The following is a 21,647-nucleotide window of genomic DNA, read 5'->3' on the forward strand; positions in this document are numbered from 1 at the left end:
CTACACGCGATGAAGGCAGTTGCCTCTACGGTGTTTACACTCTCCGAGGTAACCAAGCTGCGATCGTGCTACATAAGTGAATGCAAGCTTCGTTCGGCCAACCAAGCCTGCGTCATCAGTTCGCAAGGTCCAACGACCGAGCTCATTGTCCAAAAAACAAAACCCAAGCAAGAGTCGATTACCCAAGTCTGCATCGACGAACTAAGGCCAGAACGCCAAGTCGGCATCGGTGCCAAACTAGACCCAAGTATCCGCGATACACTCGTTCACTTCCTGAAGCAACACTCATCCACCTTCGCATGGTCGGTAGAAGATATGCCCAGGATTATCCACAAATCGCTTGTCACGAGCTCAACATCGACCCAACGTATAAGCCGATCAAGCAGAAACACCGAAAACTCGGACCAGAGAAGGCACAAGCCGTCAACGATGAGGTCAAGCGGTTACTCAAAGCAGGATCCATCACTGAGGTTAAGTACCCTGATTGGCTAGCAAATCCCGTGGTTGTAAAAAAGAAGAACGATAAATAGAGGATTTGCGTCGACTTCACCGACCTCAATAAAGCATGTCCGAAAGACAGCTTTCCTTTGCCTCATATCGACCGCTTCGTGGAAGCAACTGCTGGAAACAAACTACTCTCGTTTATGGACGCATTCTCCGAGTACAGCCAGATTTATATGCATCCACAAGATCGGGAAAATACATCGTTTATCACGGACCGCGGCATATACTGCTATAATGTCTTGCCCTTTGGTTTGAAGAACGCTGGAGCAACGTACCAACGCCTGGTCAACCGAATGTTCGCAAGCCAACTCGGGCAAACTATGGAAGTCTACATTGACGACATGCTCAATAAGTCGCTCGTCGTTTCCGATCATGTCGGCCATCTTCGCACATGCTTCGATATTCTAGACCAATATGGCATGAAGCCCAATCCCACTAAGTGCACGTTCGGCGTAACGTCCGGTGAATTCCTCGGATACATAGTCACACAGCGCGGTATTGAAGCTAATCCGAAGCAGATCGCAGCTATACTCGATATCCCGTCTCCGACAACCAAACGAGAAGTCTAGCGACTAACCGGACGCATTGCAGCACTTAATCGATTCATATCCAGATTGACAGACAAGTGCTTGCCGTTCTACCAACTTCCGCGGTAACAAGCATCTGGAATGGAACGAGAAGTGCGAAGAAGCTTTTTCCGAGCTTAAGAAATACTTTTTCCGAGCTTAAGAAATACTTGTCTACGAGAAGTGTGAGATGCTCTACCTTTCTATCGCGATCTCGGAGTACGCGGTCAGCAGTGTCCTTGTTCGAGAAGACCGTGGCGAACAGAAGCCAATTTTCTACACGAGTGAGTCCCTCGATAAATTGGAATTCCGTTACCCAACCTTGGAGAAATTCGCCTTCGCCGTGGTTATCTCCGCATGAAAGTTACGTCTGTACTTTCAGTCGCACTCGATCGTTGTCTTAACCGACCATCCTCTCCGCACCTTCCTTCACAGCCCAAGTCAATCCGACCGACTCGCCAAATGGGCCATTGAGCTTAGTGAATACGATATCGAGTACCAAGGAAGAACCGCGATGAAATCCCAAGTCTTGGCGGACTTTTTGATCGAACTCCCACCCGAGCTCGTCGATGCTAACCCGACCATACAACCATGGATCCTTCATGCCGATGGTTCCTCTTCCCATAAAGGATCCGGCGTCGGAATATGTCTAAAATATCCCAAAGGTGAAATCATCGAGCAATCGTTCCGCCTCGGCTTTCCGACATCTAACAACGAAGCCGAATTTGAAGCGCTAATTGCCGGACTACGACTCGCCAAAGGAATCGGTGCCGAACATGTCCACGCCTACTGGGACTCTCAACTCGTAGCTAATCAGTTTCACGGCGAATACGAAGCTAAGAATGATCGCATGGACGCATACCTCAAAGTCCTCAAAGATATTGCTTCAGAATTCTCCACCTTTGAGCTCACGAAAATACCGCGTGACGAGAACGCAACCGCTGACGCTTTAGCCGCCCTTGCGACTAACTCAGATCCCGATCTCCAGCGAACAATCCCAGTCGCGGCAATCGAACGACCTAGTATCGAGCCCGCTCCGAGCTGCAACATTGTTACAGCTCGATATGTGGTTATTAAAGGCACTCTCCTTAGATGGGACGCGTCCGGCGTACTTTTAACTTGTGTTCACGGCAATGACATCAAGGAAATTATGCAGAAAGTACACGAAGGAGAAGGAGGAAATCACTCTGGAGCTCGATCCTTTAGCATTCAAGATCAAAAAAGCCGGCTATTATTGGCCAAATATGCTCTCTGACTGTGAAAAGTATACCGCGCGATGCGAGAAGTGCCAACGTCATGGCCTGATGATCAATCTTCCTACCGAACTACTGATGACCTCGACCGCACCATATCCTTTCATGCGTTGGGCAATGGACATCATCGGTCCATTTCGCCGATCTACAACCCAGAAGCAATATGTTCTGGTCGTCACCGACTATTTCACTAAGTGGGTCGAAGCCGAGGCATATCCCGTGATACACGGCATCGACGTCAAAAAGTTCATCTGGAAATTCATCATCTGCCGACACGGCATCCCGTATGAGATTGTCACAGATAACGGGACTCAGTTCACTTCAATAATTTTCACAGATTTTTGCGCCACGTGGAAAATCCGCCTAAGTTTCTCTACACTGCGATATCCACAAGGAAACGGGCAAGCCGAAGCCACGAACAAAACCATTATCGATGGTGTAAAGAAGCGACTGGATACGGCTAAGGGAACTTGGGCGGACGAACTCGATGGCGTCTTATGATCTCATTGAACTACACCACGACGTTCTACCAGTCAATCACCTTTTTTCCTCGCGTACGGTACAGAAGCTATGTGCCTAGCCGAACTCAACGTTCCTAGTATTCGCCAAACCATGCTCACTCAGCAACCCGACGCGAATAATGACATGATGCTCGACACAATTGACTTAGTCGAAGAACACCGAGAACGAGCATTACTCCGGATACAAAACTACCAACAACTGGCAGCTTGCTACTACAACAAGAAGGTAAAAGGCCGTCACTTTGAAGATGGCGATCTCGTACTTCGCAAAGTTTACCAGAACACAGAAGAAAAGAACGCTGGAAAGCTCGGCGCGAACTGGGAAGGACCATACCAAGTAATGAAAGTTGTTAAACCCGGCGTTTATCAACTCATGAAGCTCGACGGAACTCCGATCCCGCGATCCTGGAACTCAATGCATCTCAAACGATACTACTACTAGATCGTCATCTGATAAATAAATAAAAAAGCCTCCGAACTACTAAGTTCGGAGCAAAACCTTTTTGTACTTAGAACTACGAATGGCTTGATCCCTTCTAAAGGGTACGTAGGCAGCTCGTTATTGAGTCCAGCTATAACATCAATAAAATTATATTAAGTAAAAACGCCTAAGTTTTAGTTCGGTACTCACGAGATACCAAACTCTTATTTTTCTAACATCGACTTCCTGGCCAGTTGTTCGATAGCATTCCACATGAATGCAGACTTAAAAAGACGAGATCCGTCTCGCGAACACCCACATGGTGCCGTGGTAAAAACCACGTTAAAAAGTCGGGGCCAGTCCCGCAATAAAAAATTCTAAGTCACCAAAAACAATAAGCCGAGCTCATCTCGCATACTTAGGTTTGACTTAGAAAACCTTGAGCTTGTCTCGTGCGCTTACAGGAGTTCGATCAAACTCACTCTTCCAGTATGATACGACTTACTTGGGTTTCCCAGGCCGAGCTCAAATGCTTGCACAACAAGCCAAACTCCTCAGATTCGCACTATAAGCCAAGTTCTCAACACTTGCACATATAAGCCGAATTAACGCAATTCGCTACCAAAAGATAAAATTACGTTCGAACACCACTTACTAAATACCGATGTACTACTTAAGAAAAAATTAAGAAAAAGATACTTCCGCAAATAGAATGAAAAAGCATATCATAGAGGCAAATAAGTTTAAAAACCCACCGAGGGTTCAGAAATAAACAAAATATTACAAAAACATATAAAATAACAATTGAGTTCGACTTAAAAGAGAAAAGAGTACACAGTCTTAGAAGTTGCGGTTTGAACCGCATTGAGTATCTCATCATTTGAGCCGAACTGCTCGACTCTCGCCGGATCCTGTGCACTTTGAGTCACGTTCCCAGCCGTGGCATCGTCATCCTCTTCCGGAAACGAAGACATTCGTTTATCTTCCTCCGTAAGGACGCAAGCATCAACCGAACAAAAGTCTTGTAGCGCCTTAGCATGCTTCGTCTCGATCTCGGCCACCATCTCGGGTGGAACTTCATACAAACCTTTCTTCTTAAGCTGTTTGATGAAGCCGAGAACTCCGGTAAGCTCGTTGACCACCAGGTAAGGCTTATGAGCCCGATCAGCATCATCCAGGCTTCGGATGACCTTCTCCAAGCGTTCGCAGGCTTTCGCGTGAATGCTTTTTGCGCGACCTTTCCAATGCGCCACTAAACCCTGAAATCGCTCCTCATCTTTCTCGAATTCCCGAGAAAGCAAGGTCTGAGCTTCGGTCTGTTCGGCTCTCACTGCCTTAAGCTCCGAACTCTCCTGCTTCAGCAAGTCGACAGCAGTATGAAGACTATCGTTTATTTGGAGCTCGGTGGCAAGATGTTCCTCAGCCTTAGAAATACGCGCTTCCAACTCCGCGACCCTCACCCGTTCATCGTACAGAGCAACCTCATATGCCGCAACCAAATTGTTGGTCTGGCTGGCGAGCTGCGAAAAAGAGAATTAAATCAGAACTCAAACTTAGGGAAAGAAGTAAAATAAAGAAAAAAATGGAATCAGGAAATTACCACGGCAGTTGTACGCGCGATCCCTTTGTACAGGTTAGGGAACCGAAGCTCGGAGATCGCCGGGAGACTCGGGACCTCAGTGGAGATCTTGTGGTAGAGGTCGGCGCAGGCGTCGACGTTCTCCTCAAAAGGACCTTCCTCATCATAATCGAAACACACCTTAGTCCTTTTGGCCGGCTCTGGTTCTGGAGAGTCCTCAGCATGACCTCTTTCTTGCCTCTTCTGAGAGTTAGAGGCTTCAGGTTGATCCTGAGCAATCGCAAGGTCTGACGTTGCAGCCGTCGGAGGATCGAGCTCGGCAGTAGCATCCTGCGCACGAGAAGAACCTTCAATCCTCTTTATTTTCTTCGAGGATTTCTTCATTTTCAGCTTCATCTGACCAGCCTGGTCAGGCGAGTTCGCAGCAGGCGGCAGTTCTTCGGGCTGCTCATTAATCCCTTTAGAGGCAGGGATAGGAGCCGGATCTGCAACTTTCGGTTCCTCCTCATTGAACAGAGTAGGGATCTCATCTAGCGAAAGCATCCTAGCAGTTTAAGCTCGTCTAGCTTGCGGTTTCGGTGCTTTGCGTTTGGGAGCAGCTCGAGGCTTGTTTGCTCGACTCTTTGGCTTCAGGGGCTTCGGTTCCTTGACAGAAGCTGTAAAACATATAACGATCTAAAAGTGAAACTATTAATCAAACCTGATTTCTTAGCTCGGCGCTGAAGAATCTCTTCCCAAACTTCGGGCCAACGACGCTTGCTTGGAATTCGGGAGTGAGTCCGGAATTGAGAAGAATGCTTGGGAGATAACGACCTGCAAAGATGAACCAAAAAGGGAGTTAGAAAGATACAAAAACAAAAATTAACGAAGTATAAGATCGTCTAGATCTACCGATCGGAATCTTCCACTCCGATTGAGTTGGGATGTCAGAATTGCTGACTGTGAGATTGTTCATCTCAAGAAAGAAGTACTGGAATTCCTAGTCGTTATATTTACTGGGTTTGACCCCAGTGATGATGTCCTTCTTCGGCTTGGCGTTCGCTGCGAAGAACCACTCCTTAGACTTGTGGATATTGACCGAGAAGAGGTCTTCGAAGAGCCGACTAGTCGGAATCTCATCGAGCTCAGTACATAGGGTGACGAAGCCTACGTAGTTCGTTACCGATGCCGGCATCATCTGAGTGAGAGCTACGCCACGCCGATTGCAATATCCAAGCGGACGAGAGGGAATTGGAAGAGAGAGCCCGCATTGCGTGAACTATGTCAAGTAGATATAGAGGAAGCCTTCGGGAACGTCCCACGGCCGATCTCCAGCTTCAGGTATTATGAAGATGACCCGTTCTGAGAGCCCGTGTTCTTCGAGTGCGGCCTGAACTACACCCGGAGAAAGAGAAGAAGACGGCACGTCATGAGGATGGACAACTCTTCGTTTTGGAATTGGTGGTGATGCGTGATTCACCGCTTCAAGGTTGTCCTCGGCAGCCTCTACTTCGGTATCATTCCCTTCGGGATTCTCCTCTTCAGATTCCACAACCTCCTCGATCTCGTGATTAACGCCATCAGCGTTCGGCCCGTCTCGAGCTCCGGTTTCACGAGTCTCTGTTGCCAGTTGCTCAGGCGCCTCTATTCGCGGTCCAGATCGGCTACTACTTGCACCAGCCGATCTAGAATTCTTGCGGACCAGCTGCGGAGGATTACTTTCCCTCTGAGAATAGTTCGGTGAAGGAGGATTTGAAGAAGAGGAGCTCGGCTCCGAAGATTCACGACGATCTTCTGGCAGAATTTGATTAGAAGAGGAGTTGATCGAAGAGCTAGAAGACATTCTGAGTTCGGAGAAACGGAGTTGAAGGAAGATCTAAAGGAAATGAAGAACAGGTTGAAGATCGATCGGGAAGTTTGAAGATGGATCGGAGAACTTGAAGATTGATCGGAAAATTTGAAGATCGATCAGAAAATTCAAGAGATTGCGGCAGAGAAAGTAGAAGAAACTAGAAAGAACTGCGAATAAAATCCTAGAGAGAGAAACAAAATCCAGAGAGAAGGGAGAGCAGCGTACCTTATATATGCTTGAACGAGAATAATGAATGCGTTGGGGATTTATTCCTTTATAAACAGTGGGAATCGTGGTTCCTTGACTTTCGCAAAAACCCGGAATTCACGCGCCTCATTGAAGACAGGTTGCAAAATGTCCGGGAAAGTGAATCGATTGCAGTTACCGAGCTCGGTTTGTGACCTACTTTTAGGTTTAGATCGAATAAGTTCGACTAAAAGCCGTACCCTTTCATCGAACTGAGGGGGAGGGGCTAACTGTTGGAGGTGAAAACCGCACCCTCGGTTTTCTCCGGTACAAACCAAGATCGGCACGACATAAGCCCGGTTTACGAAGGAAATGTACCAAGAATATTGTGCCGAGTGAGCTCTTGGGCCGAACGTAGCCCGACAAGCCGAAGTCGGTCAGAAACTTCTCAAAGGAACCGAGAAGTTCTTTGAGTTCGGAGGAAAATGGAAAGTTTCCGAGTAGAAAAAAAAAACTTATGAGAAAAGGAAAAAGACCGAGAGAAAAGGAAAGTCTTCTCGGTCCCATATCGCAGAGGAGACTCGCGAAGACCGACTTAGAAGACATATATAAAGGAAGAGGAATCGACACCAGAAGATACAAGAAATTCCCGAGAGACTTGGAGATTGAGAGCTCAAGGCATTCATTAGCTTCTTAATTTCCTAAGTCTTAGTTCATTTATCATTTACATAGACGAACTCAGTTGTATTCCGATCTAATAAAATCCGAATTTTCGATCTAAGTTACTGTTTTGTCCCTTGTCGATATACACATATCAACAATCATGTTCTTCAACTCGGTTATCTCCTTGTTGTCTGTTCCGGTTTGCTTCGTTGAGCGATCGTATTCAGGACAATCATTGCTATTGGCTTGAACCAAATTTTCGAAGAGGGCTCTTCCTTGGGCTATCGTCTTTTGTCCAAAATCTCCATTGCTAGCTGTATCAAGTGAAAGTTTGTATTTTGGTTGCAAACCTCGGTAAAATGTGCTCAGCAAGCTTGATCCAGGAAATCCATGGTGAGGGCAATCACGTTCATACTCCTTAAAACGTTCCCAGGCTTCATAGAAAGATTCAGTCGGGCCTTGTTGAAAGCTTGAGATCTTTGTTCTCAACAAATTCGACCTTGACTTAGTATAGAAGTGATTCAGGAAAGCAGTTTTACATTCTTTCCAATTAGTAATCGATCCTGCAGGCAAAGATTTCAACCAACGGTGAGCTTTGTTTGCTAATGAAAAAGGGAACAACTTACACTTTAAATAGTCTGCTGGAACTTGGTTTGTTCTCGTCATGCTGCAGATTTCTTCAAAGAGCTCGATATGGTCCATTGGGTGTTCGGAAGGAACTCCATGGAATTGGTTTTGTTTCACGAATGAGATGGTTTGAGGCTTGACTTCAAACTCATTCCGGTTCGGAAATGGAACTTGAATTGCAGATCGGTTTTGAAAGTTTTGAGTAGGTGCATCGAAATCAGCTATGCGATGGTTCCTGGCTTGTCTTCGGGGTTGATTTGCTGGCTGTACAGGGTGGTTAACGCACCCATTCGGCTGCATTCCTTGGTGGTCACCATCGACTGCGTTGATGGGTGCATCAAAGTCTTCACGCTCTTCCCTCTCGCGGTTCTGGTGGTTTATTGGAGGAACCTCATCCTCCTCTCCATCTTGTCGAGCATGATCACCTCCTCTGTGATCATTCTCTTCATTTTCTCCATGTTCGGACCCGTCTTGGTCCATATTTAAAGCTCGGTTAATAGTATCTCCAGGCTGGTCGTTGTTGGCCATTCCTTGCGTTCGTCTAAGTCTTCGAAGTTCTCTTTCGTGTCTGTCTATCTCATCTAGAATTGGAATGTTTTCTACAGGTCTGCGCCTGGTATTCATGCAATTCAGAGAAAAACAAAAGAATGGAAAGATAATTCAGCAAAACTTTAAGAAAGAACTAGAGATCAGGTGTCTAGAACAGAAGTTAAAACAAGAAAAATAGCAAAAGGCAGCGAAACAAATCCCCGGCAACGGCGCCAAAAACTTGATTGCGTGTCAACTGCGTGAGGGAACAAGTTTTACCCTTAACAAAAACAAATGAAAGCCGCAAGTGCACAGCTAATCAGTTGTAGTATTTAGGGATCGAATCCACAAAGATTTGTGTGTCTGGTATTCTTCTACGTTTTTAACTTTATGTCTAGACTAGATTGGTTTTAAAGGTTGGTTGTTTATCACGAATTAAACTAAAACTTAAAGAAAGCAAATAAATCTATCCTAGAAAGCAAGTAGAAAAATCGAATGGAAAGCTAGTAAAGCAAGTAAAATATCGAACTAAGGCAATTGAAATGCAGATCTAAATAAACAAGTAAAAATCGATTGGTTTGTAAACTATGGCTAAAAACGCTGAGCTTTTGGGAACTCTAAGGGATCATAATCGGTTTTGACACTAGGGTAGATAGATTGGGATTGACAGATATCGATATATAGGGTTCTAGAGCTAGAGTACGGCGGTATGACTATGTCACTGTCGTGATCATAACCAACTGTTTCTCGCAACCCTGACCAGTAGGTTTCCACTCTGGCCCTGGAAGGGAGAGAACGCAAGAGCTGCACAAGACTCGTCAATACTCACGATCTCGCCGTAGGTAGGTTTCCACTCCTACGGAAAAATCGCTTGTTTCATTCTAAGGCTGATACTTAATGAAAACTTTCACAACACTAACTATATTGATCAGATACTAGGTGATCAATCAAGCATACATGCAATAAGAACAAGAATAAACAGCGAACAAAGTTGAAATCCCAGATCTATAAACCTAGATGTCTTAATCGATTATGATAGCCCCTTTCGGGAACCCTAAGCCCAACTCAGGATCTCTCAGACATGGCTGAGGTCGACATCATCATTGGTTTTGATAAAAGTAATCAAAAACAGTAAAGAAAAAAGATGAAGAAAGCTTCTCTATTGAAGAACTCGGACTTGAACAATCTTCTACAAAAATCGCATAAAAACGGTTAAAGGAAAAAGGGTCTCTGTAAAGTATGAAGGGTTGTGTCTAAAAACGACCTAAATGACAAGTATTTATGGTCTTCAATACTCCATGGTCTCTAGGGTTCCGGAATTGAGGCTGAGAATGACTTTGGACTTCAGAAATATGGGCTTTAGTTCGGAGTTTGCCGGCCGCGGTCGGGAGTGACGTGACCGCGGGGAATAGGTGGTTGGCCGCAGTGGGGAGGCTTGTGACCGCGGAGAATGGGCTGTTGGCTGCGGTCGCGTGACTTGCTGGCCGTCTTCGAGTGGCTCCAGGGCTAATGGAATATCTTGAGATCCAACCATTGGAATGTCTCCAAACCAAGTGCATTTGAAAGCTGGTTGATTTTTCTATAAGTTGTCCAATTTTGAGGGTGATCGGACGGTGAGAAGGTCTTCGTCTCTCCATGAGAATTCTGACGGTCTGCATTTATCCAAAAGAGTCTTTTTGTTCCAATTTGTGTCTCTTACCTGAAAAATCTTTTAAAATCCGAAAACATAGAAATCCTTTGAAAACATTTAAAGATGGAGTAAAAACACCTGTAAAAAACATTAAAGTGATCCATAAAAATGGTCAAAATCCGGTGTTATCAATAGACTCAAGACCACTCTCCCAGATTTCATTGAGCCGAACCAGAGTGTGTTTATTAAGGGCCGTCTCCTCCTTGAAAACGTTCTGCTGACCACTGAGTTGATAAAGAATTACCACAAAGAATCAATCTCACCTCGCAGCGCTATCAAATTTGACATCTCCAAGGCTTTCGATACTGTACAATGGTTTTTCATTGTTGGGATTTTCAGAGCTTTAGGGTTCCCAGAGTTATTAATTCACTGGGTCTATAAATGCATTTCAACGGCTGCATTTTCAGTTGTGGTAAATGGTGATTTGGAGGGTTTTTTTCACAAGCAACAGGGGTATCAGACAGGGCTGTTCACTCTCGCCGTACGTCTTCGTAATGGTCCAAAACGTTCTCTCTAAAATGCTGAACAGAGGAAGGCAGAATTGGTGCACACCCACAATGTTCCCAAATCCGTGTTACTCACCTGACTTTTGCTGATGACATCCTTGTCTTTACTGATGGTATGTCTTCATCACTCCGAGGAACCTTTGATGTCTTTGATGAATTCGCGAGAATCTCAGGTCTTCGAATCAATGCAGCAAAATCGGCCCTGTTTGTGGGTGGCAGAGATCGCCAAGATATTCATGCAGCAGCTTCTGAACTGGGTATTCCTCTTGACTCTCTACCAATTCGCTATCTTGGTATTCCATTAACCACCAAAATGATGACAAAAGACGACTATGCTCCTCTCATTGACAAAATAAAGGCAAGAATGCTATCATGGATAAGCAAACATCTCTCCTACGCTGGACGTTTGCAGCTTATTGTCTCTGTCATTTCGAGTATATCGAATTTCTGGTGCTCTGTTTTTCGACTGCCATCAAGCTGTTTCGATGAGATTGAGAGGTTGTGTGGAGCTTTTCTCTGGTCTGGAAACCCAAATACTTCAACGGGATCGAAAATTGCTTGGACGGATATCTGTAGACCGAAGGAGGAGGGAGGTCTGAGTATACGTCGTTTATGTGACATCTCGCGGGTCTTTGCTCTCAGCCTGATATGAAAGCTGTTTTCTCTTTCCAGATCTCTTTGGGTAGCATGGACAAAATGCAATCTCATTAGACGTCAGAATTTTTGGATGATCCCGGAAGCAAACACGGGATCCTGGGTCTGGAGGAATCTCTTCAAATTGCGTATGATTGCGAGGCAATTTCTAACGGAGGTTGTGCGAGATGGAAAATCTATTTCTTTCTGGTATGATAGATAGATTTCAGGAGGCCGCATTATTGACATCACCGGACCGGCAGGACCCTAACTATTTGGAATCCCCATCTCTGCCTCTGTTCTTGATGCCACAGGTCCTCGCGGCTGGAGACTTCGTAGGAGCCGTCTACATCATCTCCAGCCTCTCATTGATATGATCCTCGCTCATTCCCTTCCGCACTCTGACAATGGTCCCGATTTCTACCTCTGGCAACACCAGCCGGGGATCTATAAAGACCACTTCTCAATGCAGAACACCTGGGAGCAACTTCGCATTCATCACCCGCGAGGTCCCTGGTGAAGAGTCATTTGGTTTTCGCAGGGAGTCCCTCATTGCAGATTCATTTCTTGGCTAGCGGTTCATAACATACTCACCATGGGAGATCGTATGTGCAGGTGAGGAATACACCAAGCCTGTGTGCTCTGCGGAGAACCGGATGAAACACGCGATCACCTATTCTTCGCCTGCCCGTATTCCTTCACGGTATGGTACGAGGTGGCGGGAAACTTCCTGAGACAGAGGCAAGACCCCGATTGGCATGAAACTGTGCGGCAGCTCATCTCGTTCCAGGGTGACAGAAATCGCACCATTCTTCTCAGGCTGGCCTTTCAGATAATGGTATACACTATCTGGCGAGAGCGAAACTCTAGAATCTATCATCGGGGTCACACCTCAGTGACGCAGATGCCTAGGCTTATTGACAAGATCATTCAGAACAGGTTGGCTTCGCTCAACTACGCTACGGATCCTCGGATGCACGACATCCTCCAAGTTTGGTTTAGCATGTACGATCATTGTACAGACAAACGCATGGGAATGGTGGAACAAAGTTATTCCTTATCTTGTGGCAAAAACTGAGGAGCAGTGTATGTTCCGGCTGCTGATCGATGAAGAATTGTTGAACATGGGCAATAAAAAACTTCATAAACATTGAAGTTAGTAACCGATATTAAGAGAACTAATGTCAGTCCAAGCCCAATATTACAGGTGTTCAAGAAAGCGTTAGGAATTAATTTTTTCACATAAGTCTACAATAGTACATACAATCCTTAATCAAAACCTACGCGGTTTTAAGCTATTTAAGCATTTATAGAGTAAATCAATATATAATATACTATAATGTAAAATTAATGAAAAAATTAGTTAAAAAAGTAATAAATTGTAATTTATAAGTAAATGAAAACCACTAATAGCATTTAGTAATCATAACTTTTGTATTTGGTTAGGAAAACATTTGTTTTATGGCTATATATCAGAAACTGTTTAAAATTTTTAAAGAAACTTTTTTCTGGTTCAATATTTTTTTAAGCCAGTTCTTATTCCTGGTTTGGGATACTTTTAATATAATATTAATTAAAAAATCAAAATTTATAATTAGTATTAATTTTTTAATTTCAAATTTAATTTTTGGAATAATTTCTTTTGAATTAATTTATATAATTTTTTTTATTATGGTAGAAAAATTGTAGGAAATAGCTTGTAGGTAAACAGTAAAAAATAGTTCGTAAGACATTGATAAGAGAATGGTCAAAAATTTCCTACAACTTTCCTACTAAAGTATTCGTCGAAATTTTCCTACCAGCAAATTCATAGGAAATTCTCTACTATTTCCCTACGTTTTACAATTTCCGACGGCCGATTTCGTATAACAAAATGTCGTAGGAATTTGGTAGGAAAAGACTATTTCCTACGTTTTTACGACGATATTTTTCGTAGGATTTCGGCATGTTTTTTTGTAGTGTAAACAACCTAAAAATTACCTGAGTTGAATAACATTTGTTAGAAAAACTAGATTCTAACCCGCCCATTGGTGGGCGGGCGTGATTTTTGTTGGCTAAAATGAAAAATAAATCATAAGTTATATCCAATTAATGTTTAGTTCAGTGTATATATAGAGTTGAATGTTATGGATGGAATGATATGTAGAGTTTAAACATCAATACGTGTGATGTTTATGATATGGAGATGTAGATTTTAAGTATAGATTAGCAATCAAGTGAGCCAATTAAAATGTCAATTTGCTAAGTGTATATATAGTATAGAAAGCAAAATTGTTCATAGATTTACAGATTTTAAACAATCAAAGCCTATATTTTATTACAATCATTTGATATATTATCTTGAAAGCCCATCATTTTATAATTTAAATATATCAAAATAATTGAATGGCCCATGAACCAAAAACGCAACAAATACAAATGCAAATGTATTTAGTTCATGGGTAAAAAACGAAACAGATACAGAACAAAGTAAAAATTATGTCAAATGAAGAAATATTGGTACATATTATAAAACACTTAATTATCACAAACTGAACCTAAATCCATCTCCGAGTTAAACCTACAAAACATATATATATAAGGAGACTTGTTAATAAAAATAAATATAAAGTAATTTATACTATAACATGAAAAAGATGATGGAGATTTACTAATTCGGATAAAACACAAATGTATATTTCAATAGACAATTTATAAAAAAAAAAAAAAAAAAAATATATATATATATATATATATATATATCATAACATAATAATGTAAATAACCTCTTAACTATTTCTGAAGTCGACAACCTCTTGTATTGGAGGATCAATCAAAAATCGAGAACAACCTGTAAGAGATTTAACATACATTCTCCTATTGTTTTGATCTGCATAATTTAACATATTTTTATAAGTCACCTGAGAATGGTTAACCTAATTCATATAAACAGACACATTGTTTTAAGTGTTCACTTATAATAACATTTACCTTCCTTAATAACCCAAAATCAGAGAACACATACTGAGTGAGAAGATCCTTTATGCCTCCACTGATCATAAAACTCTTGAGCAGTCTCACCAAAAGCAAAACATGTAATAATACATGCTCTATATCATGAACATTATGAATAAGTTAGTAAAATATACTATATAATAAATAAATAATAATATATATAATTAAAAATAAATTAATTTTACTCGTCGTCCACGATGTCAAAACTTAATGTATCCTCTCCAGCATGAGCCAAGATATTTTGGACGGCAGAAATAGTTCCAACTAATTCTATATTAAGACAAATAAACATGAAAATTTGGAAATTGAAGACAATAAGGGAATGTTCATAATATATGTTGTTACCCGTCAAAACATTTGGGTCAGTCTTCTTCCGCAGAATATCAAAAATTCTGGCTGCATCTAAAAAGTAGCGATCTGTTTTTGGCTGGATATCAAATATAATAGACCCATTCTTGAGTCTAATATAGTACTTATGGCGAGTTAGCCTCAGATCTCCTACATCTAGACACACTTTGAAGCCCATAAATAATTTTTACTCCCCTTCTCATACTCTATCTTCTAGAAAACGCACGTCTTGAGGCCAAATAAGAGCAGAAATTTTCACACCCTAATAATACAGACAATTATATACGATCAAATAAGTAAATCGAATTTTTGACTAAACCCTAACAATTAAAACTTTTTCATCACCGATTTGATAGGAATTAACATGTAAGAAGAATCTATATGATAAAAATTTAACAAAAAATATGATAAATTCATATTCTGCAATTGTACCTTATGATCTATGAGTATCATATGAATACTCTCTCCGTCATCTGAACATCGCCTCCAAATACTCATAATCTTCGCATCAATATCCCTACATTATTAACCAACGTCACATAAATCTTCCAACTCATCTCTATGGATTCTTGGGTAATCCATAATTTTAGACAATTATCGATTAAAAGGAGTGGATGATTTTTTACTTCTGATAGATATTATTATAAAGCGAAATAGACGATGTACTTTAACTGCCAAGACGTTGTGGGGAAGGGTGTGGAAGATATAAAGGCAAACCTAATTTATATTTTAAACCTCGTTTTTTATAAAAAAAAAAATTTATTTGCATAGTTTTTAAAATTTATTTTAATCATTGTACAGAAGCTGCCGCAACTGGGTTTTACAAGTTTAAAAACAGTTGAGATGTCGGGGCTGCAAAAACCTTTCACTGCTATTGAAGTTGAAGCAGCGGTTCGTAGCATGGGGAGATACAAAGCCCCGGGACCAGACGGATTTCAACCAGTCTTTTATCACCAGTGCTGGGATGTTGTGGGGGAGTCAGTGTTGAGTTTTGTACTGAGCTTTTTTGAGACAAATTCTCTACCAGAAGGGACGAATGATGCGTTGGTGGTTTTGATTGCAAAGGTTCTCAAGCCAGAAACAATAAAGCAATTTAGACCGATCAGCTTATGTAATGTTTTATTCAAAACAATTACAAAGGCTATGGTTATGAGGCTCAAGTGTGTAATGCCCCAGTTGATCGGCCCAGCGCAGTCGAGCTTTATCCCAGGGAGATTAAGCACGGATAATATTATTGTGGTCCAGGAAGCGGTCCATTCTATGCGGAGGAAGAAGGGAAGAAAGGGGTGGATGATGTTAAAGCTTGATCTGGAGAAGGCCTATGACCGGATTTGGTGGGATTTCCTTGAAGATACGATTATGGCTGCAGGGTTGCCAACAAATTGGAAAGACTGGATTATGAGTTGTGTTGCAGGGCCATCGATGACTTTGTTGTGGAATGGGGAGAAAACAGAGCCTTTTAAGCCGGCTAGAGGGTTGAGACAAGGAGACCCACTATCTCCATACTTGTTTGTACTCTGTTTGGAAAGATTATGTCACTTAATCGAGATATCTATTGCGTCTAGAGAGTGGAAACCGATCTGTCTATCAAGAGGGGGTCCGAAGCTATCTCACATATGCTTCGCTGATGATTTGATTTTATTCGCCGAGACCAGTGTTTCCCAGATACGGATCATACGGAAGGTTTTGGAGAGGTTCTGTATTGCATCAGGACAGAAGGTTAGCTTGGATAAGTCTAAAATATTCTTTTCGGAGAACGTCAGGCATGACCTTGCGAAATTAATCAGTGATGAGAGTGGGATCAAATCAACTAAGGATTTGGGGAAGTATTTGGGTATGCCAGTCTTACATAAACGTATTAACACGGATACGTTTAGTTCGGTATTGGAGAGAGTTTCTTCACGTTTGTCGGGTTGGTGAGGTCAATTTTTAAGTCTTGCCGGAAGCATAACACTCACCAAGTCGGTCCTGTCATCACTTCCAGTACATACTATGACAACCATTTATTTGCCGCAATCCGCTCTTGACAAGTTGGATAAAATGTCAAGAACCTTCTTATGGGGAAGCACAGGAGAGAAGAAAAAGCAGCACTTTCTCGCTTGGGATAAGGTGTGCTTGCCAAAATCTGATGGAGAACTTGGGATTCGGTCTTCTAAGGCTATGAATCAAGCTCTTCTAGCTAAGGTGGGTTGGCGGCTCTTACACGACAGCGAAAGCCTCTGGGCTCGTGTCCTCCGCAAGAAATACAAAGTGGGGAATATCAGAGACCTGTCGTGGTTGAAAGTAAAGGGCACATGGTCTTCTACGTGGAGGAGTGTTGGAATTGGTCTGCGAGAAGGGGTGCTACCAGGAATCATGTGGGTGATAGGTAATGGGCGAGATACACGTTTTTGGCATGATAAATGGCTGACGCATACACCACTCGCTGATTCAGCTATTGGTGAACTACCAGAGAATCATAATGAGCTTACTGTTAGAGATGCATGGCGGATGGAAGCAGGCTGGGACTTCCAACAGATTACGCCCTACATATCTGAGAACATGCGGCTTCGGTTGACCTCCATGGTCGTCGACACAATCACGGGAGCAGCAGATAGAATTTCGTGGGGTGAGTGTTCAGATGGAAGTTTCACAGTGAAGTCAGCGTATAATCTTATAACAAGGAACACAGTTGCTAAGCAAAACATGAGGAGTTTCTTTGAACGTATATGGAGATTAATGGCGCCGGAAAGGGTGCGAGTGTTCTTCTGGTTAGCGGGTCAACAGGTGATAATGACCAACATGGAACGACATAGACAGCACCTGTGTGCATCGAGTATGTGCCAGGTTTGCAAAGGGGGAAAAGAATCGATTCTACACATCTTACGGGATTGTCTAGCGATGTCGGGAGTGTGGAATAGACTTGTTCCGCAGAGATTGTTACCTTCCTTCTTCAGATTGTCTCTATTGGAATGGATATATGTGAATCTTGGGGTCTTGGGGAGACTATGGATGTCAGAGGATGTCCGTGGGCCACGTTGTTCGCAATGGCGGTATGGTGGGGATGGAAATGGAGATGTGGGAATATCTTTGGAGTGAATGGTAAATGCAGGGACAGGGTGAAATTTATCCTTGATTTATCAAAAGAGGTGGTCGCTGCACATTTATTGCTAAGGGGAGGCGAGAACGGGACTGAGCGGGTCGAGAGGATGATAGCTTGGTCTTCTCCGGCTAGTACGTGGTTTAAACTAAGCACAGATGGGGCTTCACGTGGTAACCCGGATTTAGCCACGGCTGGAGGAGTTGTCAGGGACAGTGACGGTAATTGGTGCAGTGGATTTGCACTTAATATCGGTATTTGTACGGCACCCTTAGCTGAGTTATGGGGAGTATATTATGGGGTTTACATTGCGTGGGATAGAGGGATCACGAGATTGGAGCTGGAGGTGGATTCCGAGATTGTCGTGGGGTTTCTTAAGACAGGGATTGATGACTCTCATCCTCTGTCATTCCTAGTACGTTTGTGCTATGGCTTTTTATCGAAGGACTGGATAGTCCGAATTTCTCATGTGTATAGGGAGGCTAATCGTCTTGCAGATGGATTAGCAAACTATGCTTTCTCTTTGCCGTTAGGATTTCATTTGTTTAATTTGTGCCCGGACGAAGTCCGTTTGATTTTGTTAGAGGATGCGATAAGGTCTGCACGCCCTAGACGTGTTCGGATGTATTTTTTTCTTTTATTAATAATATGGGGACTAGTCCCCTGTTGTCCACCAAAAAAAAAATAGATAAAACAAATTTTCTTTCTAATTAACAGTAAATAAATATGATTAAAATAGGATCTTTTGTTTAATGTTTGCATTTAAAATAAAATAATATCTTCGATGAAATAAAAATTAAAAATTTAGAATAATAATCTTTACAAAGAGTATCTTATAACTAGCATAGAATTTAATGAAGAATGCCTCACACACACATGTATATTTAAAATCACAATTTGATTCTGCAATAGAATAACAAAATGAAAAATCCTTGTCAAAATAACATTTTTTTTTGGTTCTATACAAAAGTACGTAAAGAGTAAATAAATACTCTGACAACAAACGAACGCCATGAGACTAACCGCGAGGATCTGCCTCTCTAAACAGAACCCTAACCAAGCACATCGCTACGTCCGCCGTGATCCTCTTCTGCCGCCGTACTAGAACACGGCGGCGTGTACCGGAGAAGGCCAGCAAGACGAGCACTGTTATCCAAGCGACCATTGTGGCTCGAGCAGCCGCGACAAGTACCAGAAGAGACAAAGCTGCTGCTAGAACAAAACCAGCGAGGAGAAAGAGTTGATGCAAGAGCAGATTCGTGAATGATTTTGCGGTGGAGATTGCGTAGAGTGAAGAGACAAAGAGAAGACATGATAGAGTAATGGTGGTAGTAGTTGCTCTGCTTTTGCTAAGATCCATAGCTTGTTGGATGTGATATCGAAAGTTGGTGTTTATGTTTTATGTTAACAACAATGCTAAAATGGAATTTAAAAGAAAATTAATAAATTAAGTGAGTGGTAATTCATTGGAATACATGTGAGGGCACATGGGAGAGGTTGAGTTTTATGGGTTGTTTAGGAAACGATTCATTGAAGTAGGAAACACATAAAGACATTGGGTGTCTATTTTATTCGTTTTTTTGTTATTAAATATAATAATTATAATGTAAGAAACTATAATAACTATGCAAAATGGGTAAGATGATTGTACAGACAAACGCATGGGAATGGTGGAACAAAGTTATTCCTTATCTTGTGGCAAAAACTGAGGAGCAGTGTATGTTCCGGCTGCTGATCGATGAAGAATTGTTGAACATGGGCAATAAAAAACTTCATAAACTTTGAAGTTAGTAACCGATATTAAGAGAACTAATGTTAGTCCAATCCCAATATTACAGGTGTTCAAGAAAGCGTTAGGAATTAATTTTTTCACATAAGTCTACAATAGTACATACAATCCTTAATCAAAACCTACGCGATTTTAAGCTATTTAAGCATTTATAGAGTAAATCAATATATAATATACTATAATGTAAAATTAATGAAAAAATTAGTTAAAAAAGTAATAAATTGTTATTTATAAGTAAATGAAAACCACTAATAGCATTTAGTAATCATAACTTTTGTATTTGGTTAGGAAAACATTTGTTTTATGGCTATATATCAGAAACTGTTTAAAATTTTAAAAGAAACTTTTTTCTGGTTCAATATTTTTTTAAACCAGTTCTTATTCCTGGTTTGGGATACTTTTAATATAATATTAATTAAAAAATCGAAATTTATAATTAATATTAATTTTTAATTTCAAATTTAATTTTTGGAATAATTTCTTTTGAATTAATTTATATAATTTTTCTTATTATGGTATAAAAATTATAGGAAATAGCTTGTAGGTAAACAGTAAAAAATAGTTCGTAAGACATTGATAAGAGAATGGTCAAAAATTTCCTACAACTTTCTTACTAAAGTTTTCGTCGAAATTTTCCTACCAGAAAATTCATAGGAAATTCTCTACTATTTCTCTACGTTTTACAATTTCCGACGGCCGATTTCGTATAACAAAATGTCGTAGGAATTTGGTAAGAAAAGACTGTTTCCTATGTTTTTACGACGATATTTTTCGTAGGATTTCGGCATATTTTTTTGTAGTGTAAACAACCTAAAAATTACCTGAGTTGAATAACATTTGTTAGAAAAACTAGATTCTAACCCGCCCATTGGTGGGCGGGCGTGATTTTTGTTGGCTAAAATGAAAAATAAATCATAAGTTATATCCAATTAATGTTTAGTTCAGTGTATATATAGAGTTGAATGTTATGGATGGAATGATATGTAGAGTTTAAAACATCAATACGTGTGATGTTTATGATATGGAGATGTAGATTTTAAGTATAGATTAGCAATCAAGTGAGCCAATTAAAATGTCAATTTGCTAAGTGTATATATAGTATAGAAAGCAAAATTGTTCATAGATTTACAGATTTTAAACAATCAAAGCCTATATTTTATTACAATCATTTGATATATTATCTTGAAAGCCCATCATTTTATAATTTAAATATAGCAAAATAATTGAATGGCCCATGAACCAAAAACGCAACAAATATAAATGCAAATGTATTTAGTTCATGGGTAAAAAACGAAACAGATACAGAACAAAGTAAAAATTATGTCAAATGAAGAAATATTGGTACATATTATAAAACACTTAATTATCACAAACTGAACCTAAATCCATCTCCGAGTTAAACCTACAAAACATATATATATAAGGAGACTTGTTAATAAAAATAAATATAAAGTAATTTATACTATAACATGAAAAAGATGATGGAGATTTACTAATTCGGATAAAACACAAATGTATATTTCAATAGACAATTTATAAAATAAAAAAAAAAAATATATATATATATATATATATATATCATAACATAATAATGTAAATAACCTCTTAACTATTTCTGAAGTCGACAACCTCTTGTATTGGAGGATCAATCAAAAATCGAGAACAACCTGTAAGAGATTTAACATACATTCTCCTATTGTTTTGATCTGCATAATTTAACATATTTTTATAAGTCACGTGAGAATGGTTAACCTAATTCATATAAACAGACACATTGTTTTAAGTGTTCACTTATAATAACATTTACCTTCCTTAATAACCCAAAATCAGAGAACACATACTGAGTGAGAAGATCCTTTATGCCTCCACTGATCATAAAACTCTTGAGCAGTCTCACCAAAAGCAAAACATGTAATAATACATGCTCTA

The 21,647-nt window shown here is 40.9% G+C and overlaps 2 protein-coding genes and 1 non-coding gene across 3 annotated transcripts; 2 read left to right on the top strand and 1 right to left on the bottom strand.

Moving 5' to 3' along the window:
* Nucleotides 1-7,909: 7,909 nt before the first annotated feature.
* On the top strand, nucleotides 7,910-8,018 carry LOC112086939. Its single transcript, XR_002899793.1, has one exon. It is a non-coding gene; the product is annotated as a small nucleolar RNA R71 (small nucleolar RNA).
* A 2,972-nt stretch (nucleotides 8,019-10,990) lies between these two features.
* Nucleotides 10,991-12,586, top strand: LOC112086614. Its single transcript, XM_024155588.1, has 4 exons — nucleotides 10,991-11,468; nucleotides 11,823-12,017; nucleotides 12,124-12,211; nucleotides 12,328-12,586. Exons 1-4 carry the CDS (start codon nucleotides 10,991-10,993, stop codon nucleotides 12,584-12,586), a joined length of 1,020 nt encoding a protein of 339 aa, XP_024011356.1.
* Nucleotides 12,587-18,947: 6,361 nt separating this feature from the next.
* Nucleotides 18,948-19,289, bottom strand: LOC18018424. The gene has a single exon (XM_006402111.2). It carries the CDS (start codon nucleotides 19,287-19,289, stop codon nucleotides 18,948-18,950), a length of 342 nt encoding a protein of 113 aa, XP_006402174.1.
* Nucleotides 19,290-21,647: the final 2,358 nt, after the last annotated feature.

The sequence above is a fragment of the Eutrema salsugineum genome, unplaced genomic scaffold, assembly GCF_000478725.1.
Source record: "Eutrema salsugineum unplaced genomic scaffold, Eutsalg1_0 scaffold_2, whole genome shotgun sequence".
In the NCBI taxonomy this organism is placed as follows: domain Eukaryota; kingdom Viridiplantae; phylum Streptophyta; class Magnoliopsida; order Brassicales; family Brassicaceae; genus Eutrema; species Eutrema salsugineum.